Source organism: Protomyctophum parallelum, assembly GCF_964188405.1.
Source record: "Protomyctophum parallelum genome assembly, chromosome: 11".
NCBI classification, from domain to species: Eukaryota; Metazoa; Chordata; class Actinopteri; order Myctophiformes; family Myctophidae; genus Protomyctophum; species Protomyctophum parallelum.
The window spans coordinates 43,743,372-43,767,858 of record NC_139707.1 but is presented as its reverse complement, the minus strand read 5'-3'; the positions used below and the strand labels follow the sequence as shown (position 1 = coordinate 43,767,858).

The 24,487-nt window shown below is 39.6% G+C and overlaps 2 protein-coding genes across 6 annotated transcripts; one reads left to right on the top strand and one right to left on the bottom strand.

Annotated features, from left to right (window-relative positions):
* Positions 1-313: 313 nt before the first annotated feature.
* dcun1d2a (DCN1, defective in cullin neddylation 1, domain containing 2a) lies at positions 314-6,616 on the bottom strand. 3 transcript variants are annotated; one of them, XM_083777013.1, is made up of 7 exons: positions 6,529-6,616; positions 5,163-5,379; positions 4,833-5,001; positions 2,006-2,136; positions 1,717-1,799; positions 1,470-1,566; positions 314-1,019 (listed from the first exon to the last, which is right to left on the bottom strand). In XM_083777013.1, the coding sequence occupies exons 1-7, from the start codon at positions 6,529-6,531 to the stop codon at positions 940-942; spliced, it is 780 nt and encodes a 259-aa protein (XP_083633139.1). In that variant the 5' UTR covers positions 6,532-6,616; the 3' UTR covers positions 314-939. The 3 variants fall into 3 exon arrangements, 2 of the variants coding, with proteins under 2 accessions (XP_083633139.1, XP_083633138.1); XM_083777012.1 differs by lacking the exon at positions 6,529-6,616 and having other exon boundaries at positions 5,163-5,646; XR_014569980.1 differs by lacking the exons at positions 1,717-1,799; positions 6,529-6,616 and having other exon boundaries at positions 967-1,019; positions 5,163-5,646.
* Positions 6,617-8,951: 2,335 nt separating this feature from the next.
* LOC310866527 (transcription factor Dp-1-like) lies at positions 8,952-22,251 on the top strand. Of its 3 annotated transcripts, none has more exons than XM_083776167.1 (12): positions 8,952-9,074; positions 11,217-11,302; positions 11,511-11,580; positions 11,795-11,916; positions 12,535-12,656; positions 13,651-13,816; positions 14,919-15,065; positions 15,663-15,731; positions 16,612-16,763; positions 18,829-18,995; positions 20,591-20,669; positions 21,112-22,251. In XM_083776167.1, exons 2-12 carry the CDS (start codon positions 11,291-11,293, stop codon positions 21,248-21,250), a joined length of 1,245 nt encoding a protein of 414 aa, XP_083632293.1. In that variant the 5' UTR covers positions 8,952-9,074; positions 11,217-11,290; the 3' UTR covers positions 21,251-22,251. The 3 variants fall into 3 exon arrangements, with proteins under 3 accessions (XP_083632293.1, XP_083632292.1, XP_083632294.1); XM_083776166.1 differs by lacking the exon at positions 8,952-9,074 and adding an exon at positions 10,382-10,432; XM_083776168.1 differs by lacking the exon at positions 8,952-9,074 and adding an exon at positions 10,589-10,861.
* The last annotated feature ends 2,236 nt before the right edge of the window (positions 22,252-24,487 follow it).

Sequence of the window (24,487 nt, the reverse complement as noted above, 5' to 3'; positions counted from 1 at the left end):
GAATCACATTGACAACAGCATACAAAACTCTCTGCTAATCATGGTCAGTTCTAGGGTAGACATTGAACTGCATTTGTAGAAGATGAGCACCAACTTTACTTAAATGTCTAATTTATTTGTTAAATTGATGAACAGACGTGAACAAAAATATGGTTAACATGCTTTCAATATGAGTAGTCTGAACTTCATAGAACCACCTGATGCACCTACACCTATGGATATCTATAGGATATCAATCAAACGATACATCAGGCATCATCCTGTATGTGTAAGAGATTTGAACATTCACTATACACACAAAAAAAAGAACACATTTTCATATGTATAAATGTAACATGTTTATATTATTCTTCATATAGCTCTTTGTAAACCATCTTAATAGATACAGTATGTACAGCAACAACTGCGACAGTTCTGTTGGCGCTGGTGTAGTGAGCACTCTATCCCAAAGTCTGTGTAAAGCCACAGGAACAGATCCTTCAGAGCTTTGCAGAATACACCAATTGTAACGAGAACAAACATGTTCCTCCTCCAGTAATTCCACATACACAAATCCAGTCCCGTCCGCTCTGCGTTCCGTCTATGCCCACGGCTGCAAAGGCTGTAGCTGTGTCTGGCAGATAGCTCTTCTCCTGGTAGCAGGGACAAGGGTACCAAATAGGCAAATCTGCAGAGGCAAATCTGGCAATGTCTGTGTGTGTGATGCCCCAATCTTGCGAGGGCAGAAATACAACCAGTTCTCAGTGGTTTCGCTCAGCTCCCAGATACGTGGTTTCCTCACTTTCCTGATAGTTCAAGTGCTTCCGTTATTGTTGTTTTTTTACTCTGAAGTCTACAATTGTCTCATTTTGTTAATGTCTTCAAAAGAAAAGAAGAAAAAAACCTACAAAGTCACTTTAGAGGAAACACAGTTCTGCTTCTCCAGAGGTAGCGTTCAATTTAGAGAGTTTTACGCTTTGATCCTGTAACAATTGGTCGGGCATATTCCACAAAATCATCTATGAGGACAGGCCAGGCACCTTTGAGAAAGGGGGAAAAAACAGATGTAAAAAAATTTAAAAATGAAAGTGAAATGGCAAAATATCATTACTTCTTGTATGCCTTCAGAAGCAAATACGCTGAAGTTTAACCTGAAATATTCTAAGCCAGCGGTGCCCAAAAGGTATATCGTGATCCTGTGAGCCTTTGATCACAAAGGCTGGGCGGGTATAGACCACATTGGCCTCTCGGCTCAAAACCATAATGAAATACTTTGTTTTCAAGTATAGCATTACAATGTTATATGCAAGAAAACCCTACCGATTACATTTCTCCCCTTTATTTCCCATTCGATCGCCGCTATTCCAACACCCCCCCCCCCCAGGTACATTTCAGCAATGGGATAATAATTTTTTTTGGTGGGTAGATCTTGTTGAGCTGGTATTTTTTAAAGTAGCTCTCAGCCATTCTGTCATTCCCAGCTCTCTCACCTTCTTCATCATAGTTTGACATGTCGTCTGCAATCATGTTACCGAAGTCCAACAACAGGTTCCATGTGTCTTTAGGAATTGACCGTTTATGGTGTTCCTATCAAAGCAGTTAAATGTAAAGTTAAGTGCTTACACAACATATTTTCAAACAAGGATCTATATTTAAAATTATCTCTGTCTGTAATCCAGAGTATTATATTGTTGAGTATACTATACTGTCATTCTAAAGTTTGCTTTCACAGCTTACCAATAAAAATCTATTCCAAAGATCCAAGAACTTAAAACGTCCTGTCAGAATCAGGTTCCAGTAAGCTACAGCCATCTCTAAATCTAAAGACAAAGAGAAAGGGGTGTGACTTTAGATCAGCACTTTGCATTGCATTACTATATCATTACTACCCTAGTATTCATCCTGACTGCATCACTGTGGTGTCCAAAAGTATAGAGAGAAAAATAAAGATATCATTACTACCCCTGTCCCTGCCCTGTTTTTAAATTAAAGAATGGATTGAAACCTTTAGTCCCATCCTGCTTACCTAGACCCTTCTGTCCTGGATTTTTGGCAAAGTTAAAGGTGAACTGGTAGAAGTCCTTGAACTTGCCACTATCTTTGAGCTCCTGTTCTAATCTTGGTAAAACAGCCTTCAATTTCTCCGGGCCATCACACCTGGGGAGGAGAGAATGAATGAATGAATGAATTTATTTATTTATATATATATATATATATATATATATATATATATATATATATAAGTAAGCAAACAAGACTACATGCAAGTAAAAACTTGTGAAAATAATAAACAATAAAACAGAAAAGTCCTATCTATTGTATTAACCCATTTAGGCCTGACCTCGAAAAAAGAAAAGAAATCTTCTAAATCCTCCAATTTTCTGAAATAAATATTTTCACGAATTAAACTCTTTATATCGGCAATGTGTTTGTTTAATAGAAATCCACTGTAGACATGTTATGACTATGAGCTACTACCGGTCAAGAAATTCCTTGCAGGTGATTTTGTGCTGGATTTTGTGCTGGAGTTTGGAAGTGCTTGTTGAGTGTTGATTATCACTCAACAGCCCATGTGTACCACCTGTTTTGAATTTGCACTAATAATGCATGAGGGAGCAAGAGGTTGCTTTACGGATAATGAAATGCTTCCAAAGTCACTTATAAAACTAATCATCTGCAATTTCTTGACAGGAAGTGCATGTCTACAGTGGATTTTTATGAAACAAACACTTTGCAGATTGAAAGAGGATAATTCAAGCAGCTGCAATGTTGGTGAGTTTAAAGTTGTTTAATTCAATCAGATAGGACTTTTCTGTTTGGATGAATGGGCTGTCAATGGGAAGTTGTACAGCGGCAGCGGTGTGCATATTGTCAATACTACGTCCGTCTCTAGACAGAGACCCAGCCTTGGTAACGCCCCACCTGCCTCTGATTGGCTGCCTGTTTGATCTGCAGCACTAATGTAATTTAGTTGTATGTGTTATGAGTCTTGATGACAAAGTCAACAGTATGTATGTATATCCATAGGCAAGCACGCTAGCAGATGTTTGAGCAAAATAATCTTGAAAAAGTATTGTACTGTAAAAAGACCTATTCCCTTCATCTTTATCCTGGCAATATGGCATATTGTACCGTACATATAGACCATCACTGTAATAACACCCGACGAGGGCATAAATAAATATTGATACGGACACACGATAATCAACACAAACACTTCATATGTTATAACACCCAAATCAAATCATAGTATGGCGTATGTGTTCAATTATTCAATCAAAGCAAACCGCATAAACAATATTAGTTTGCCTCTTCTACAAAAATAAAAGTTATGTTACAAGTTACAAGGCTGCATTCTGGAGCGTCATGTCGTGTGTATTGCGTTCACCTTTGCAATACTACGACATTCAGTCATTCTGTCCATTACTCCAGGGTCCATTACTCCATTTGGTTTCATTTTTCACTTTCAAAGCATGTTTTTAGAAGTATTTCCAGGGCGCCGCCATCTTTGATTATTTTTGACATTGACAACAACGAGCTCTGATGACCAATCAGAGGCAGGCGGGGTAGGCAGGTCTAAGTTATAAAATAGCCCAAACTGAGTAGCCTACATTTCCATCTACAAGGCTCAAATCTCATGTGAGAAAATACCGCAATTACGTGTATGGCAGCAATTTAAAATGTGCATAGCCTATATTGTCAAATAATTAATTGCATCATTCCAGCTGTGCAAAAGTAGCCTATAGGTCAAGTCAGATCAATTAGGCTGTCACGCAGCGAGGTCTGAAATAAGATGACCATGAAAACATGTCCTCTTTCTCAAAAGCCGTAGTGAGAGAGAGAAAAGTGAAACATGAATGTATATATATATACGCATGCACGCTACATTTAAAGTTGTACAATTATTGGTAGCCTATACTGGCAGATGATAATGGCACAAGGGGGAATTAATAATCAGACTTTGAACATTCTAGGCTATATAGAGCGAGTTTACATGACAGAATTCTGTGTGGTAGCCTAAACGCAAAGCAATTTAACCAGAGTGGGCGCTTGTTGTCGCAGTACTCTTTTTTTTTTTAAAGGACAAGAAAAAAACTCAATTCTACCCCAAATCACTGACATGTCGATTCGCACGGGATTAGTATTACCCCGAGTCCCCGGTGTGTTTTTTATGGTAGGTAATTTGGCCTGTAATTATTACAGCCCAAATCACCGACATGGTCGATTCGCACGGGATTAAAAACACAGACGTCCTCTGTGATTATTCCATATTACCTGGGGTCCTGGTGTAATACTAGTCCCGTGCGAATAGGGCTTTAGACTCTTGGTTGATGGGGGCTGATTTTGACATTTGCCATATAATGCTCTCAATGCTCATCCACATGACGTTGTCAGTGTTGTTGTCAGCCTGGGAGAGGGGAGGGGGGGTGGGGAGGTCGGGGAGAAGCAAACCACGCCTACTATTTTTAGGAGACCATTTGTAGGCTTTGTGTACCATTTCGCCTATAGTGGCTCCAATGAAGTTGGCCCATCTTCATACATAGACCATCTTTGATCATGCTGAGTCAGCATGTAGTCCAGGAAGGAAGTGAGACCAGTGTCTGTGACATCACAGACACTTTAAAAATACTAAAATATCTAAAAACCCCAGGAAAGTGTTTCTTGTCTCCCAAACATCATTACAATAAGATCTGGGGTGAAGTGGCCCTTTAAGGTGTGGTTGAGTGAGTCTATTCATAGCCAAGGGCCGGGGGACAGGAAAAAAAACAAGAACACTATGATGTTCCTGTCACAAAACTACAGCACAGTAGTACCACCACAGAAGGCTGGAGAAGTTACAGTATATCACTCACCCAAGATCTGTCATGCCATCCAGGAACTCCTTCTTGCTGAACTCGCACTGGGTGGCGGCACGGAATTTCCAAGCCACAACTAACACAGAGATGTTGGCTGGATGCAGTGAGAGATCATCACAAAACTGTTGGATCCCATCGAGGCCAATCTTGTTCTCATCCTGAGGATCTATCCAAACAAGATATGACACATTTACACTATGCAAATACCACCATAAAAAAGAACATAATTGTAATGACGAGATAAGAGACATTGTATTTAATCTAATTTCCAGTTAGTGGCACAGGCCTTCTGGCACACAACTCAAGCATGCTAACAAGCACACTTGCCTTTGTAGCGATTGAAAAGTTGGTCCAACTTCTTCCGGTCTACAGACGTTTTCATGGATTCCTTACAGTATAAATCTGGGTTCTGGAAGTAGTTGTCCGTGGCCACCTCTAGTTTCCAGTCATTCTGTGTTAGGCAGTACACAGCTGACTTCTCCCCTGCCTGTGTGAAGGACATGAACTGCCGAACTTTGTCCCTCTGCGACGACTTCAGCTTATGCTGCACAAATACAGGGCATGGACTAGTGTCAGGCACCAGTGCACACAGTCCAGGGAGTACAGACATCAACAAATATACACAGACTGAGACACAAAGAAGAACGCACAGAGAGAAACACAAATCTAAAGGCATTCAGGCAACAAAAACTAGTCCAGGAAACACAGCGATATAGTAGGAGTCAGGACACATAGTTTAAAAAAAAAAAAGGTCAACCGTGCCGTGAACAGACAACACAAATAAAGCAAAGAAGCTGATAGTAACGGTGTCCTCTCCAAAAGCAAGGCAGATATTGAGCTATTCTGAGGTTGAACACTGAGTGTAGTCGAAGCACATGCTGCACCCCAGAAGGCCCCTCAAATAAGTAGTCATGGCTGTAACATGAGTAGGGAGATGCCATCAACAAGACCTTGAGGTGCAACAAGTCTGGAGTGTAACACAAGCACCCTGTCAATGTATAGAAGTCATTTCCTCACCGACACTAACCATGCAATCTTCTCTCACTCTCACTAGCTGAATTTGAATGTGATTGTACTAGATTTTCACATCAGTTCATGCAATTTAGCAGTGCGTCTAAAATAACCTTATCAATGTAATTGAAGTAATGAACACTAAAAAGACCATGGCAACTTTAAATGTAATTGTCATATTACTGAAATAGGCCAACGTCCGTGTTAAACATAAAAACCCCAAACGGGACATGGTGTGGGCGTGTGGCCATGGATTTAGTTACTTTGGCATGATCTCTTCACCAGCTTGTGTGTGTATGTGTGTAGGATAACATTAGCTAGGCTAGCTACTCTGACAGTCACGTTGATGTTGGGCATAACGCAGCATGGCAAACAGATTGACATCGGTGTTATACAGTTGGGATTGCCTTCCACTAGTTACCGTGCGTCACACTGCCTGGACACTTTCAACTGCTGTGCTCATAGCCAAAAAATACCAAAGAAGGTAGACGGCTATAGCTAGCTAGTCTCAAAATATAAGCAACTGACCTTCATTTTTTTATAGCAGAAAATAATAATAAATGACAAACTACCAATACAAGGTAAACGAAAGCGTATACGAGATTCTACCATAAGTAATCAGCCATAGGTTAAGCCTTAGCACCGCCAGAAACTTGTCTTTTTGTTTATTTTGGTCACCTACCATTTTCACAGCCGCTGTTTCACCAATTTGCCCTGACGCTTGAACAATGTGCGCTTGCGCGGAAGTAGTTAGGCAGAGGAGCTATTTCATAGCTATGCTGTATGTATTTCTGCCAGATAAATAAGCACATAAATAAACACCGATATTTATGGTAGAGAATTTGTACATTAAGAAAAACATTGTCCCAAAATCCATGATTGTTCGGTGTTGATTGTTGAGCCACGCCCACGCAATATTGTGGAATTTGTGGACTATGTTGAGGTCATCTCTTGGCAAACATAAATATTGGAGGCATGAAGGGAGGATCAGCTAAAATGGGACTTTTATCTCCCACTTTACTAGTATAAACGACAGGCAGCACCCTGGCTGATACAGTATCTCTGGATGTCAGCCTTCCTTTTTTGTGCTGGGCTATTAAGTGGTCTGAGTTTTAATTAAAGATGTAGGCTTGCCTGACTTTAGATAAAATTTAACTTCAAATTCATAAATCAAGGATTGTTTCTTTTTACATTGTTTCAAGCTGTTTCTTTTTCTTATGGATGACATATATGTCATCCATAAGGAAAATAAACAGCTTTTTGGATCTATAGATCCAAAAATATACATGAGATTAGGGATGGCCTGGGAGATTAATCGGCAAACACATCGGTATCGGCCGTTTCGAGTTGTTTTTAGATTAATCGGCATCGGTTCGATTAATCAATCAGACCGATTAATGAATTGGTCCGATTAATTAGTCTGTCTTTACAGATAAACAAGCCCAAAGTAACAGCTTCAACAGATCTACAAGCTCACAATATTAAATATAAGGTATTAAAGTTAAATATAACTTGCCTATAAGCCTGCAGTGCAGATACCCTGTTACATGTATTTATCATCAGAATGGACAAAATTATTATAATTTTCAAATACAGAATGAGAGCATATCAACATCGGTAATATCGTTTATCGGCCATAACAGCAATTCATTATATCGGATATCTATATCGGCCAAAATGTCTCATCGGCACATCCCTACATGAGATGCATCAGATTTGATTAGCCTAAAATTTTCCTCTAGTCCGGCAGCCGACAGGCTTCTTTTGTTTAAAGTGGGAAATTTGGTCTTTTTTATTGGCCTAAAATATCCACTTGCTGACCGGCTGTCACTATTGGGCAATTTTTTGTATAGTGGTTTCTTGTTACCCTACCATTAACATCATATGGCAGGCAAAATGTCAAAAATGTCAAACTTTCCTTTTGCTTTAAGTAACATACATAACATGTCAAACTAGGGGGTTTTCATGATTCTGAATCCATTCCAAGCATTAGTTTTGCACAAAAAACACTCCTTGGGCTAAAAATAAACGGCCATAGATGTCATGACAAATGTGATGAGGTCATGGCTGTTTTTAGCCCAAGGAGTGTATTTTGTGCAAAACGAATGTTTGGAATGGATTCAGAATCACAAACGGAAGCACAAACGTATGGGGCATACAAGGTGTGTTGCGATTGATGTGGGATAATTGATCACACCACCTATTTTGTGTGCCCCATACATTTGTGCTTCCTAAAATTGATATTATCAGTCCTGCACTCATTCCGGGCCCCTCACCGGAGAGAATGTCGTCCGTGTGCAGCTTGTGGAAAAGTGGAGATATTTTACTACTACTATTATACACGTTTTCTGCCATAACGTTCGAATGAACATGAAACTATATATAGTCCCCAAAACTATGCCAGGGAAATGCCATCCAGGGAGTGTGTGCAGTTTGGCATTGAACGGGCCAACGGTGCCGGAGATTAGCTGTACACAGACGGACGGAGTGCAAAGCATAATCTCTAATAATCTCTCTCCATTTAATTTTATGTTTAAAAGATGTTCAAAACTTTAAGTAGGCTACATTTTGATACCAATACTTTTGTACTTTTACACAAGTACATTTTTAATTCTGAACTTTTCACTTGTAACAGAGTAGTTCTATATTGCAGTAGCATTTAAACTTTAAAGCATTTCAGTACTTTTTACACCACTGGCCTTCGGCCTGGTGGAGACAATAATAAACACCATGAATGGTATCTGCTACAACTCAACTCAACTACACAATGGTGATTATATTTGTATGTGTGCTATATATTGTTCATAATCAATTTCAGACCAAAACTAAACTAAACAAATGTATAAACTTCAGAGAACCCTACTTCTTCTTCCCCAATTTGAGAAACATCAAACACTGCCCTCAGAAAGATGCGCTTGCTGTTAGCTCTTCGTGTTGTTTTCTATGGTTGTTTTAGGAGGAGGGCCACAGGAGACATTTCTGACCAATGGAATACCTTGTTCAAGAGGCTCACAAGCTCTCGACGAAGCCAACCAACCAGAAACAGATACAGGCGTGGCTTTCTCGTGATGACGTTGTCCAATCAGACATCGCAAATGCTAGACACCGCCAAGATCAGATTGTGAGACGCTCCTCCAGTACAACAAGGCTAGTAGCTAGCTACTACTAGTACTAGCATAGAGCGAACGGATTGAAGAGGCTAATGTACTTGCTGTTTGAACGGAACCGGTAAGCCGCATTCATTGAGCCACAGCGGGCCATCTACACGATGCGTAAAGTTCGTGAAGTTGGATAAATCATATTGTAGCGCTAAGATGTACCTTCGGGTGCAATTGTCAAAGCTTTTATTTGCAAATGTTGGCGTTATTAAACGCTCGATTCAGAACAGCAGTGTTGTCGATACATCCTGGTAGTAGTAGCTCTGTTGGTGACAGCTGTGTGGATTAGCCGATCAGCTAGCTAGCTGTCAGGCTCCCGGCTGGCTAACAGCGCGCCGTTAGCATCTTATCGGTCTAGTTAGGCTGGTAGCCATGCTAACTACCACGCAAGCTACCTGCTAAAAACCAATGGCTAACAATGACTCGATCGTAAGCTTTACACGCCAGCCGTGTGGAATTGCATTTAGTCGCCCAAGGAAGTTAAACAGATTTTAGCAACCAACTTTCTCTCTTAGCACTAATTACAACAAACAATACTAAAGTCGCGTATTTACTACACTCTAGTAACGTTAACGTGGGGGACTAAACCATAGAGTTATTATGGACTAAACGTATGGCTTGATCGCGTGAACCTTTCGCTCGACGAAAACGCCGTATTTTCAAATGCAGAAAGTCTTAACACGTCATTTGTCATTTGAGCGAAAGAAAGTTGTCGACCGATGTTGTCATTCTAACCACAGCGTTAGCCAATGTTTGCTAATGTAATATTTCTGTCAGTGTTGTTTATAAACAAACGACTCGTTAACAGATTTAGTTACTACTTTATGGAAACGTTATTTACTTTTTTTTGTTAAGTAAGTTGTTAGGCATCCAATATTAAATCTAAAACATAACTACATAGATGTAGTAAATTACCCGGCAGTTGGACCATTGATGGGGGAAGCAGGGGGTCAGTTTTCTTGGCAGAGTGAATTATAATGAACAAATCTTGTCTTTAGAACGTTTAACATTCTGCTTTTTTGTTCATGATAAATTAAACCCAAAAGTGAGACTTTTAATGTTCACAGGCTGTAACTGGAATATATATGTTGTATATTACTGTGATTGTTGACTTTAGTCAATGTATAAGATTAAGTGTCAAGACTTTTCGAAAAGGGCCCATTTTAAAGCTAGCAGGCAAAACTTGGTAGGACTTGATAATTAACGCCAGCTGATTGATCCTAAACTGTCAAACATAATAAATAACATCACCCAGGCAAGGTTAACATGTAGTCTTAATTTATGTTTCTGAATTTTGTGAATTAATTATAAACTACTTAGACATTGAGTAGTTTAGTTTCCTGTTTGGCGGTAGGGAATTAGACCTCCTCTTCCTCCATTCTCAAATGCCAACAAAAACAGCCGTCGAAGAAGCAAGAGAGTGCACTCGTAAGTGCACAGAAACATAATATTGGCGTTACTTTTCTTGCAGATGCTTGCACATTAATTGTACCTCCAATAATTTTCAAATCTAATATCGAATCTTTCACAGCAAATAATTAGTTGTGAAATTCCCATTTTAAAAACGTGCATAAGCTAACTAGCTAGCTACCGTCAGCAACATTAACCCAACTGTTAGCAGCAGCTAGCTGAACTCAACAAAAGATTTGCTCATTGGCATCGGGAGCTGGCATCGGGTGCTGTTGCTGCCATATGCAATTTATCGTTCTTAACCTAATATTAAACCTCATTTGGTAACAGCGATATTCTTCAACGGTAAAGTGAAGTTAGCGAGTTTAAGTTGACCTGTAGCTGAAGTTCGTCGATGCATCTCTCCCGGACGTGGTCTTAGCTAGGCCTTACTACCCAGTTAGCATGGTAAAAGTTGAGAGCATCTTTGGTGGGTTTAACGTTGTTTGGGATACAGGGAAAACTTTTCGAAATTTGTTCAAATATGTATGCAATCGACGTGGTTATCCGATTACCCCCCCATCCGTCAGTTTCGTCTTGTGCTCGTCAACTGAGGAGCTTGCTAGTAAAGCTAACATTAGTGGGGGTGCATTGTACAATTGTGTTGGCTGCAAGCAAATGCGGAGGGCCTTGTTCAAGACATGTCTTTTGAGTTGTTTGTGTAGTTTCCGATCAAAATACTTATTGATTGTATTCAAAATATATGTATTTGCTGAGATATAAGAAATTAACACATATTTCATGTCATTTTGCTCTTTTGCAGGTATCTGATTAGTGAAAAATAGAAGAAGCTTTTCTTTTCAATCTGAAGCTTTACTTCTCAGGTCCTTTGGGATCATGGCTAAAGATGTAAGTGACACTTGCACAACGCAACAATACACTGATGCTTTAACATAACAATATGAGTATGGCTTCGAGCCCCAAAATATTGTATATAACCTTAATCATTTACAGAATATCTGCTTTTGGTTTCTGTTTGTCCACAGTGCCCTTGTTTATGTAGTGTACTTCAATGGAGAATGATGAACAAGAGTTACTGTATTTTAATTCTCTACAGGTTGGTCTGATTGAAACAAATGGAGAGCTGAAGGTTTTCATCGATCAGAATCTGAGCCCTGCTAGTAAAGGTACAACTTATACTAAATATTTTCTGCACTTATAATTTTCTACTTTTACTGTTTACTTTCTATGCATTAATGCTAGTCACAAAGAGGCATTGATTTAGTTGTAGCTCCACCTCTCTGGTGTAGGCCCATGTGTATCTGGTTTGACAACAGGGGGCAATTCAGCCTCAGGTAAGAGGCCTAATCTAATCTGTTCCCGTTCTCTAACTTCTATTAGGTGTACTGTCTTTGGTTACCGTTCAGCCTGCCAGTCTTCCTTTGGCCAAACAGCTACTGCCCAAAACCCTTGGGCCGTCCAATGTCAACATCGCCCCACACATGCAACATTTGCCACACATGGTGAGTGATGTGTCACACAGCAATAAATCATGGTTGAAATGATGAAGCACATATTGGTCAATATGTAATTCTAATGTGTATAGTCGGCTTCTTCTAACAGCTTGCTTGCCTAAAGACAGTTTTTGAGAATATTAGTTATCTATATGAACCAGCATGGTTGTTGATTGTGTGGTTTATCATGCCATAATTAAGAACACCTTTCACATAGCTTAAGGCTTGTTACTCATTCACAGCCTCTTGGTGTTTGGAATTGTGCATCAAGTTGCCTGCCCAGGTGCTCCGCTGTGTATCTTTCACATGTTTATTTAAGCCCCTCTATTAGCATGGTGAGGTGACTGGGGGAGGGTGGGTGGTTGATCCTAATCTAATCAAACTACCGTCAGCAGGATTACTCCCATCATCCCATTATATACATGTAATAGATATCTGAATGAATGGATGTCTTTTTGCTGTTTTTATGTAAATATTTTAACAAAAAAAGGTAAATAGTTATTCACAGACCCATTACTTGAACATATTTATTTTTGGGACAATTTTTTTTGGATGTCCCAAGTTGTCATGCACAAAGTATTGTATTGGATACATGTGTATTTAAATATTTTATTTTTCCTTTTGCAGGTGATTGGAACACCCCAGAGGCCCACTGTCTCAAATACCATATTGGTGAACAGTCCACATACACCCAGCTCCCAATTCCTTACCCAGAGTCAGCCACCAGATGCCTCTCCATGGTCGTCGGGGTAAGGGGTTAACCAGTCCACCCTAACTTTCATCAACCTGGTCTCACCCAAACACGGTGAAATTAACACAGATTGGCATTTCCCTACATGCACACCTAGAAAACGACAAAACAGTAGCATAATTGTACAGATTTGGGGGTTTTCTGGAGGGAAGCATTACTGCCGTAGCTTACATATATACTAAGTGTCATATTGCTTGCACCTTTATAGGTTTTAACATGGATGTGAAGAAAATGTAGATCAGGATTTAGAAGGCGTTTAGAATCGGCCTCAGTCCAAATTGGGGTAAAGAAATGAGCAGACAAAATTGAAGCTTATAAATGTGTACTCTTTCCTGATTGACTGGAATTCTTCGACCTGTGACAAATATATTTTGTTAAAGAGATGGAGAGACCCCTCTTACTGAACAAACTACTCCATAGCAATGATTACTATCACAATGTAGTGAGTTTAACCTTAAAAAAATATATACTTTTAACAACACATTTCTGTGTGTTGTCACTGCTGTTGTATCCTACTGTCTCACCTGCTAGTGAGTAGCCCCCATCGGGAGGACGTAAAGCCTTCGTCCTACTCCTCGTGCCCAACACTCCCCGCTGACTGGTGCCAACCCAGCCTGTAGGAGTATGTGTAGTGTTGAATATTACCCTCCCCGGCCCAAACGGGGTCCAATTGTGTTCATTTGAGCTCGACAAAGCTGGATGCACTACGGTATATTTGAACCCCAGACTGGTGGCGTGGTGACTGGTCACCGGTTAGCTACTTTACCACTATGGCACCCGAGCACCCTCATTTTACCCGTAACCAATTAAGCTGTCTTTTATTCTGTAGAATGGTATTGTGCCAAAATAGTGACAGTAGATTGATCATTTTTTTTCTTCTAATATTGTATTGTTGTAGCGCTTGTCAGTTTTGTTAAATGTGTGTTAACTGCTTTTGTGTACTAAGAATCTCTGTGTTTGATGATATAATGTGTTGGTATTCCTGTTCACAGGAAACGGGGTAAGAAAGGCGAGAAGAATGGGAAGGGCTTGAGGCATTTCTCCATGAAGGTCTGTGAGAAAGTGCAGAAGAAAGGTGTCACGACCTACAATGAAGTGGCAGATGAACTGGTTGCAGAATTCAGCTCCACAGACAACCACATGTCGCCCAATGACTCGGTTAGTGCTGCAACAATAAAGCCTTGACCTTACATGAACGTCATGCAAACGCAATAGACTTTTGTCCCTGGGAAATTCTTTGATATGAAGGCAGAGCTCTGTCCATTATAACATCCCATTCAAATGGAATTCTGAGCTATGATAGAACAGCTTCTTCCCTCAGGGATATTATGGCAATACTTTATGGAGATGGAGTGCATTCGTATTTAGCAGCATGATGAGCAAACTCTATAGCCACTTTTGTACAGAGATCCACAATGGTGGTGTAAAGAAGAGCAGTCATTAACGCTGGCTTTGCTTTCTTCACTCGGAACCAAACGGACTCCATGTGATATCACATGGCATGCTGGCCTTCCAGAATCAGGCTCGACATATAACAGCTTTATAGGGCTATAAAACAATCAGAAATATAGATTAATGGGAGTAGCTTCCGCTCAATGTTTATGATGTCCACAATGAAGCATTGCATATTGATGGTCTTGGATACAGAACTGTGTAACCTGTGTTTAGTGCATGTGTCATGTTGGCCATCTAAACAAGCCAATACATTCTATGTTCATAACATGACCGAAAAAATGTTTAACAACTCATTCTGGGCGAGAACCCCTTTTGGTGTTTTAAGTATTAGTGCGCTTGTAGGTCTGCTATGGTGAAAATGTGGCGCAAATCTTTGTGTGTATGTGTGTATATATATATATATATATATATCTCTCACACAGCGAATGCTTTTAACTCAAATCTTTGCTTCTGGGGGTTCCCTGGAACAAATATCTTCAGATGGGGGTCCGTGGCCAAATACAGATCATTCTGGGGGTCCTTGATATGAATAAGTTTGAGCACCACTGATATAGAAACATGAGGACTTTCAGAAAACATTTTTGTTGGACCGTCCTCAGGTCTAAATGGGTTAAAGAGATGGGGAGACCTGTGTTACAATATAGTGTGTTGAACCTTTTAACTAGCATTGTTTTGCAGATTTGCCACAACTTTTGCTAATTCTCCCTAACTATCCCCCACTGACCGGTGCCGACCCAGCCTGTATGGTTTCACCCAGTTGCTCACATCCATTTCCCCCTCTTTCTTTCCTTCTTCTTCAATGCAGCATGTATATGACCAGAAGAATATCCGGAGACGTGTGTACGATGCACTTAATGTGCTCATGGCCATGAACATCATCTCAAAAGAAAAGAAGGAAATCAAATGGATTGGTCTACCTACAAACTCGGCCCAGGAGTGCCAAAACCTAGAGGTGCACACCAGTGTTATTTTTGGCAGCAAATCTTTTTTAGTTCGTATATTAGTCATAGTCTTTGGACTGAAACTGAAAAGTCTAGTTTTAGTCAACTAAATGTCATAAGATTTTAGTCGACCAAATCTACAGTTGATTTACTCGACTAAAATGTATTTTGGCGGGCCTTGATGAGTGTTTTTAGACTTGCTGAAAATAGCCGATCTACAAGCGCTCAACGCGTCGCAGCTAGATCGGCTATTTTCAGCATGTAACCAAGTGTAAAATGATTTATACTATCTATATCTATTTATACTATAATATCTCTTGTCCACTAGTCCCGAACATTTTAGTATAGTTTTAATTTGTAGACGAAATTGTCATTATTTTTAGATATCGTAGCTTAGTTTTCATTTAGTTTCCAATCGTTTTTGTCAGTGAAAAAAGGTAGTCGACGAGCATTTTTCGTCTTAGTTTTAGTCGACGAAATCAACACTGTACGTAAGGCATTGGAATATTGCATTTGACTGATGGAGGAAGTTGAAAAATTTAGCAACGGCCTAAAGCGAAAACTAACGTTTTCCCCAATTGTGTCACTCAATTCCCCTCCAATTGCAGGTGGAGAGACAAAGACGACTAGAGAGAATCAAGCAGAAACAGTCGCAGCTTCAAGAGCTCATATTGCAGGTGGGAATAAGAAAACGGGCACGCCACTCCTTTATACCATTACCCAGATTTACGCAAATATGAGAGAATGAATCTGAAAATGATATATAGATGTCAAAAACCCCTGCCTGACCCACAATAATTATAAGTCAAAAGTTGAAGAAAAGAGTTATTATTACTATTTTGTTACGTTCATTTTAGCCCCCCCCCCTCAAAAAAGTCCAGATTTTATGTCCAGATTTGAGTAAGTAAGTCTGGGCGGGAACCCCTTTTGGTGTTTTAAAGCATTATACTTTAGCTGTTGAAAAAATAGCAGATCTACAAGCTCATGAACTTGTAGTTCTGATATTTTTGAAAAATCGTGAAAATGTGCCTCAAATCTTTGAATATATATATATATTATTACAGAGTGAACATTTTAACTCAAATCTTAGCACCACTGATGCAGAAACAAGTTTTAAAGAAAGAAGACATTTTCTAAGTCCGGTCTAAATGGGTTAAAAACATTGAAGACAAAAGTGAGGACGCAAATTGTGATTGGCTGCAATGAGATGATGTATGATAAGAGGGCCCCTCACTTCACACGGGTGTTTAAAGTGTGTGTGTGTGTTCTTCTTTTTTTTTACCCATTTTGATCTGAGATCAGATTCTAAAAATGTCTGTTTGGAAATTACAGTTTTCTGAAAAAGCTATGTTTCTATGTCAGTCGTTCTTCGATTTTTCAAAAATTGCAGACCTACAAGCTCGTAGCTTGTAGAACTGCTATTTTTCAATAGCTAAAGCATAACATAATGCCAACACCAAAAGGGGTTCCCGCCCAAATAAGCCATAAGATCATTACAATCGGGTGCCATTTTTAAGTCCTGGAGTGTTTTCAATGGATATACTTGTTTGTTTGCAGCAAATAGCATTTAAGAACCTGGTGCAAAGGAACAGACAGGCAGAGCAGCAGACAAACAGACCCCCGCCTCCCAACTCTGTTATCCACCTCCCCTTCATTATTGTCAACACCAGCAAGAAGACAGTCATCGACTGTAGCATCTCCAATGACAAGTATGTGCGTGTGTGATGGCCATCTTTAAAGGGTAAGACTACTTTTTTAGAGGTTTGGGTTGTTTTCCTACCTATATTATGGGCAAACTAGTCCATTCCATTAATTATTTTGCTCCATTGTGTTGTTTGTTAGCAATTTAAGAAATAAAATAGGGTCTCATTGACTTCCATTTTAAGGGGGGAAACAGCTCTCAAAGTCACTCATAAACGAACGAAACAAAAGCTGATTCTGACTTTTGACTGTGGAACACCCTGGGAGTCTGCAAGTACACAATCCAGGTGTGTTGCTGCACAAGGAGTGTGCATTTCACTGTCGGGAGGCAGCTAACCTGTGGGTTGGTTGCCCATGGTGGTGATGCTTGTAGGTGAAAGTAAGCTAAAATAAAATAGTACTTTAACCCCCGATGATTACACCTATATTCACACATTGCGATCTGAGATACTATGTGCTGAAAATATGCCTAGAAATATGAGGGGGCATTTGGACATTTCTTGACAAAAGTTAAAAAGGAAAACGGACGGACGGACGGACGGACGGACGGACGGAGGCTACGGCGTGCCTGCTATAGACACTACCAGATAATAGATACTGTTGGACTTGGAGCTCGACCATGTGTGTGTGTGTGTGTGTGTGTGTGTGTGTGTGTGTGTGCATGTGTGCATGTGTGTGTGTGCATGTGTATATGTAAGTGTTAGAGTTTAAACAATCGCAGCTTTTGACATATGCTCCTTGTTTTATAGCAGTTCTGGCACCTGCACTGTTTATCACAAAAAGTCTCTCTCCCCCCCCCCCCCCTCTCTCTCTCTCTCTCTCTCTCTCTCTCTTTCTTTCTTTCTTTCTTTCTTTCTTTCTTTCTTTCTATCTCCGTGTGTGTGTGTGTGTGTGTGTGTGTGTGTGTGTGTGTCTGTGTGGGTGTGCAGTTTTTCAGCATTTTGGAAATGTAAACACAGCAAATCTGTGCACCCACTCCGGAAGCGTGTTATTAGAATGCCGTTGAGCCACTACGGGGATGTACACTAACGGATTTGATGTCGTCCGCTTGTCGCTAAAAACATACACAATGCCCGTGTTTGAGGGAGACACTTTAGAACAGGGGTAGGCAACCTTAGGCACCAGTGCCAACATTGGCACAAAGGAGGGTGATCACTGGCACACTGGCAAGTGTGTGAGAGAGTATTTTTGGTTTTAAATAAACTTTAAAATAAATGCAGTCAAATAAATGAAGTCCCTCACATTAGTGTGTAAATTACATCCTGCATTCTACATTCATTAAAACTGAACTCTGCCCTGAGTCTAATGATCATTATAACAACGTGAAAGAAAATATTTAAAAAGATGGAAAAACTTTATATTTGTTGACAATCAAAATAAGTTGGAATTTTTCCTGTGGTGTCATTAAAATTAATTAATGTTGATATGGCACACTGACGATCTAGAAAATAAAAACATGGCACTTCATTTAAAAAAGGTTGCAGACCCCTGCTTTAGAAGACACCTTAGAATAAGTGTGTCTGGGACTGCAGCTGAGTGCATCTCAAACAGTGTGGCGACTTGTTTACAAACGAAACCTCGCAAGATGTCCCCGTGAGTTGGGAACGCTGCAGTACTGCTTCATATATCCAAACAAAATAGTAACTTTATAAAACCGCATGGGTTTTCCTGATGTGAAACTGTCAGAATCGGCCTATGTTGCGTTAGTTTATGTGCTAAAAGAGTGACTTCGAGATCCCTTTCCCCGTTACAATGGAAGACTATGAGACCCTAACTGTATTTCTTAAATTGCTAATAAACAACACAACGGAGCGAAATAATTCATGGCATGGACTATTTGCCCATAATATGGATAAAACAACCCAAACCTCTAAAAAAAAGTGGTCTTACCCTTTAATATACATGTCTGTGTTGGCCATCTTAATGTATGTTAGCTGTCCTTATCGCCATATATTTACAGTTCTGCTAATGTACATTAAAATGGCCCTGTGTAGTAAAGGGCTATTTATTTACCCATTGTATTTATTTAGGGACTACCACATTAACTCACATTTTCCTTCCATCTGTCTGCAGGTTTGAGTACTTGTTTAACTTTGACAGCATGTTTGAGATCCATGACGACATCGAGGTTCTGAAACGTATGGGCATGGCCTGTGGTCTGGAAGTGGGCAAGTGTTCACCGGAGGACCTGAAGGTTGCCCGCAGCCTGGTACCCAAAGCCCTGGAGCCCTATGTCACAGGTCAGAGACGCAGATAGTGTTATCTAGTGCTTAATTTGTAAATTATTAGCTGCCGGAGCTCGCGTGCATGCACACGCGAAATTCGTTTTTTTTTTAAATATATATCTTTTAGACAAATTTGACCCACCTGCCCGTCAGTATAGACGTTTTTCTATCCCTTTAAATGTCATGATGAATTGAAAATGGAGTACCCTGATATAACAAGTCTTGAGAGCTTTTTCTGGTTTTTTACGCAGTCAGATTTTATGTATGACCCGTGTAGGCTACTTTAGTTTGATCTGTACCAATTCTACAAACTGAATAGAAATTTCAATAACATTTGCAGTAGCAGGGCCGTATAAGAAAAGAACACACTACAGTAGTGCTAAACTAGCAGTTAAGGCCAGACATGGCAGGTGAAATCATGATTTTTCAATTTAGAGATTTTGTGCTATCTTTCTTCCTAAACATGTTTTCTTTCAAACTAAAGCAAAAATAAACATTCAAAATACAGATTTTGTTGTTTATATTAGTAGTTTATTTTAGCCAATGACAGCTCGTTTTGCTGGGTGAAAATCCACCCTCTCTATTTTCATCATTGGTTGTTGGGACAATGGAAGTGACCATATTTGGATCAAACCAGCTCGAGGCCCAGACCTTTCCAATGATATATGGCATGATATGATGTTGCCAAGGTTTGGATGAGATATTTTGTCTCAAAATAGTGGCTTCAAATAAAACGTTTTGGAATTTTACAATAGAAATCTTTAAAGTCGTTTTCTCAAAATGAGTTTTCCTCATACCTAATAATCTCCACTTCAGTTGCACTCACATACACCAAACCAGTCTTATTCATAACTATGTTCTGCAGGAATTTAAAGAAGGCTTTGTTGATTTACATCACATCTTATTCCTAAAAACATGGCGAATGTTTCTTTTTACGCCTGTTGACACAATTTTTTGATTTGTCGAGTGATAATTAGAGATATCTAAAATCCCCTCTTTTCTTTGTCTCTAATATGTCAACAAAATAAAACATCATTTTGAACCTGGCTTTATCCGATCTTCAGATTTATCGTCCCGAAATCGATGCAAATTAGCGCATATAATGCGTAATTTTCATATTTAAACATAATTTCAGGAATAATTCAACATAATACAAAAATCTTAGTCTTAATATAAGTAATCAACTGGAGAAGTTTCATTGTGATAGCCATTAACTTTTTTCCCTATTCACCTATCATGTCTCACCTTAAACTATTGCTTCGTAAAAGTATATGTTCCATATTCCATATGCAATGAACAACAGATGCAAAAGTCGAGATGAGAGTTGTTTTAGTTATTATTGCCTACAAGAGTTTTCTTTGTCATGATGGGACATCATGGGACATTAATGTAATTTGTCGGATTATCAAATCAGTTTTTATTTTTTACACAAATGGATTCTGATGTCTGATGGGCACATTTCCATTTATTTTAGTATGACCACAAATCCAGCGACATTTCTACATGTGGCACATGTTTCTGAAGACGTGTCAACTGTGTTGTAAATGGAATCATCTCAACATCTTCGCTTTATTTTCTCGATGTGTCAATCATTGTCTCTTCTCCCACAGAGATGGCAAAGGGTCCCATCAACAATGTCTACATCACTGGAACGTCCTCTGCCAATGGATCCCGTTACCCCGTGGGCAGGTGAGAGGCCTCGCAAACTAATGAGAGACCAGAAACGACAAACTAAAGGACATTTAATGACCCAAATTCACCTCGGAACTCCTTGCTCTCTGTTTATTATCTTGTCTTTGTGAAACGGTGATGTAAATAGGTTTTCAATCTAATGAGTCCCGGGATGGTGTTCTTTTAGATGAGTCCCAGGGACATTTGATGAGTCCCACTTCAGAGATGTTAGGAGTCATATGTTGTCATTTTTACAAATCGCAGCATTTAACTCCCATTTCATTTTATATGGTTATAATGTAGTTATATTCATGTAGAATGGATGCAGAGGTCGTTGTATTGCGTCCCTTAACTATAAACTGCGTTTTGGGATGCAAAATGCAGCCTATTTTAATCTCTGTTAAATTATCTTAGTGTTTAGTAATAATAAAGACCCCAAATTGTGTGCTTTCCTTTGTAGCGATAGTGGCGCAGACGGTACCATGGCCTCCAGCTCTAACGACTCTCACTATAGTGGGTCTCGTGTGGAGACCCCGGTGTCTTACATGGGGGACGAAGATGATGAGGACGACTATGATGAGAATGATGATGAAGACTAACCTGCCACTCCACGCCTTGCTCTCTCCAACAAGCACAGTCCTTCAAAACCACCGTCACAGAAGGATTCCAATCTCCTTTAGTGTGTGTGCCCCCCCTTCCCTTCCCCCACTACCAGTATTTTTCGCAGCCTGGCTTTCTCAGGGGTGTGGATGAATATTGAGGTAAAGAGGTGTGTGTGTGTTACACCCTTTTCTTTTCTGTGGCTCCTGAATTCACGTGCACCTGCACCACAGCTCTGGGGGAACTGTAGTATGTGTGGCTATGTCTGAACCCACTTTTCAAAAAAGCCATCCCACTTGAAAATTAAAAAGTACAACCCACTGCTGTTGGAGAATGTATAGTGTAATGTGTGTGAAATAGTTACCCCTATTATGTTATGCTTGCATTTGGCAGACTTTCAGATGAGCCAATGTTCCCAAATGGCCACTAAAATGTGTTGACACACACAGTGTGACTCCATGAAATCAATAATGGCCTATACAGTTGCCGTGGTACCCCAGGATGGTTCATCGAATGTGTGGATACTTTTTTTGTTTTGTTCTGGACATTGATCTCAAAAAGTTCTTATCCCCCACTGTGTTGGGCTGGCTTCCTTCTGTTCTGTAGGCAGCTGCTTTCCTGATATTGTTTGCTTGTTTATTTTTGTTTTGTATTCTGGAGTTGTTGAGGGATTCTCCTTCATTTCCCTGTCACACCTTGGTAGTGTTTACATAAAAATTGCACCAGCAAGGTAAAGACCTCCATAACCCAGGCTCCCTATAGGAAAATAAGCTGTTTGTTGAATACATATATTATGGACCCTGATTGATTTGTAGCTTATAGTATCCTTTAGAGGCCAGTGGTGAAAGGTAGACCTGAAGATTATTGATGTATCAAATATGTGGTTGTAAAGGTCTTTATGTACCCTTCAAAGATCTCCTTTTTAAAACTGAGCAACACGTACTGACTCTTCCAAATACCTTTTCTGTAATCTAATATAAGTTTGCAAATAAAATATAGATTGTTTTAATAAGTTGGCATCTTATCAATTTTGTGAGTTCTTTAATTTAGTGAGTTGTTTTAAAGGAATAGATTTTAAATCAGTTAATGGATGTAGTAGTTAACTGCAGTTGTGGATGGATTTGAGTGAATAAAATAGTTAAGATTGGATAAACTGCTGGTGAAATGATGCTAGAAATAAATTCATGGCATCTATCTGTAGGTATAGCTTTTAAAATGCACAAAGTATCGGTGTACTTTAAAGAATCCCATGTGCTTCCCTGCGCTGCTCGTGGCTGGCACAGTTAATATAATTATAAATAGACTGATATAATTAATGCGGTTGGATTCCGGGTGTATAATGAATTTGCGGGTGATAAACTCCATCCGCCGTTCTCTAGAGGGGATGCGTGTGACATACATGTGACATACGCCAGAGATGGGCAGTATTTGAAATACATGTATTTGAAATACTTTTTTGTATTTTGTAATTTGTATTTCGCTGAGATGGAAGAAATTAGATGTATTTTGTATTTAGATAATTTTTTTGACCCAGTATTTGTATTTTGTATCAAAATACATTTTCAATATATTTTGCCCATCAGAGATGGGCAGTATTTGAAATACATGTATTTGAAATACTATTTTGTAATTAGTAATTTGTATTTCGATGGGGATGGAAGATGGAAGAAGTATTTTGTATTTAGATAAATTTTTTGACCCAGTATTTGTATTTTGTATCAAAATACATTTTCAATGTATTTTGCCCATCTCTGGACATACCTGGAAGTTATGCAGGAACGCCTACTGAGTGTCAAAACTACTTTCTGGCCTTGACAGACCGTGCATCCAAACAAAAGTCCTATCTGATTGTGTTAAACAATGATTTCACTCACTTTGCCACGTGATTTGCCATTGACTTTATGCATGCTCTGTCCAATCAAAATCCAGTTTGGTTATTGAAAACGAGCACATCCAAACTGATAAAATAGGCCAGTCATATCCATAGCTGTAATAACGATTTCCTATATTGGTAGGTAGCTGTCAAGGGGCTGGTAGGTTTGTGGGTGGGATTTAAGGCTTGAGCCCGAAGTATCTTAATTCGGGTACCACCTTTTATAGTGCTTATATTATATTGATCTTCTCCTTACTGAACTGGCACACTTTGTCAGTCTTCCCCTGACACTGACTGGTACACTTAGATCTGGCGCCTCTGAGGTAATCTCTCTGGAACACTTCTGAGGAACTCTGGAATACACTGAATGCTTCTGACGCTTCTGAGGTAATCTCTCTGGAACACTTCTGAGGAACTGTCTTCTGAGCCATACTTTATAGGGTGACGTGACGTCGTGGCCTGACGTCACGCCACTGACCGTTTCCGTGACAACAATAGCCGTCATCACAAATGTGATGAGGTCAGGAAGTGTTTTTCGTGCAAAACTAATGCTTGGAATGGATTCAGAAATTGCAATCTTTGAATTTACCATGATCCACAATTTATATAATCTGTATTTAATGTTATTGTATGACCCTAAGGATAAAAATAAAAAAAAGATTAGTATTGCAGTTTCTTTTGGGTCATGCCCCTTTTTAGCTTCGATTGGCTAACCTAACGGGATAATTCAAGCTTTCCGTACTGCTGCAATGTTGGTGAGTTTAAAATGTAATGCAGGGAGTTTTCTGCTGAAAAGATCCGTCTTGATGCTGTGTACCGATTTGTGTCATTTCAAGGAGTGATATCAAATGTGTTTCACAAAAGTCTGCCTCCTGGTGGCACTATAAAAGGCAGATGTGTAAATTGCATGGCAGAGGTCTTTCCTTGGCCTCTAGTAGGGAGTGTCTGTGGAAAGCTCCATGCAGATCGCTGCAGTTATAGGTAAAAACTGGCCCGTTATAGTGCCGGGCGGACACGGACGGACGGTCGGGGTAAAACATAGTCTTGGCCTGATGGAGACAAAAATGTATGCATAACTATTATATTATTTTCTATTGTGATGACAGATTGAACATAGTCTACAGTAAACACTGGTTGGATTCATATTTTGCTAGATTACTGGCTCTTTAAATTACACGAATTACTCAATGTATATGTAGGTTTATTAGGATATATTGGCATTTATTAGCAATGGACAATTTCTCTGGAATTCTATACATTCCAAACTTTAAACCATGAAATGTCAATGGTCCGTCTGGCGCATTACTAACTACCAGCTATCCCTAATTGCGTGAAGCCAATGGGATGTCCCCTCATTAACCTC

What these genes read in the sequence shown, in the direction of transcription:
- dcun1d2a (XM_083777012.1), bottom strand. Translation starts at nt 5,511, where the DNA reads ATGCCTTTAGATTTGTGTTTCTCTCTGTGCGTTCTTCTTTGTGTCTCA. An exon ending in TTTGGAATAGATTTTTATTG is followed by an intron (nt 1,567 to 1,716) that starts GTAAGCTGTGAA and finishes CTGCTTTGATAG; the next exon opens with GAACACCATAAACGGTCAAT. An exon ending in GTCAAACTATGATGAAGAAG is followed by an intron (nt 1,020 to 1,469) that starts GTGAGAGAGCTG and finishes CCTTTCTCAAAG; the next exon opens with GTGCCTGGCCTGTCCTCATA.
- LOC310866527 (XM_083776167.1), top strand. An exon ending in TCTGAGCCCTGCTAGTAAAG is followed by an intron (nt 11,581 to 11,794) that starts GTACAACTTATA and finishes AACTTCTATTAG; the next exon opens with GTGTACTGTCTTTGGTTACC. An exon ending in TTCAAGAGCTCATATTGCAG is followed by an intron (nt 15,732 to 16,611) that starts GTGGGAATAAGA and finishes GTTTGTTTGCAG; the next exon opens with CAAATAGCATTTAAGAACCT.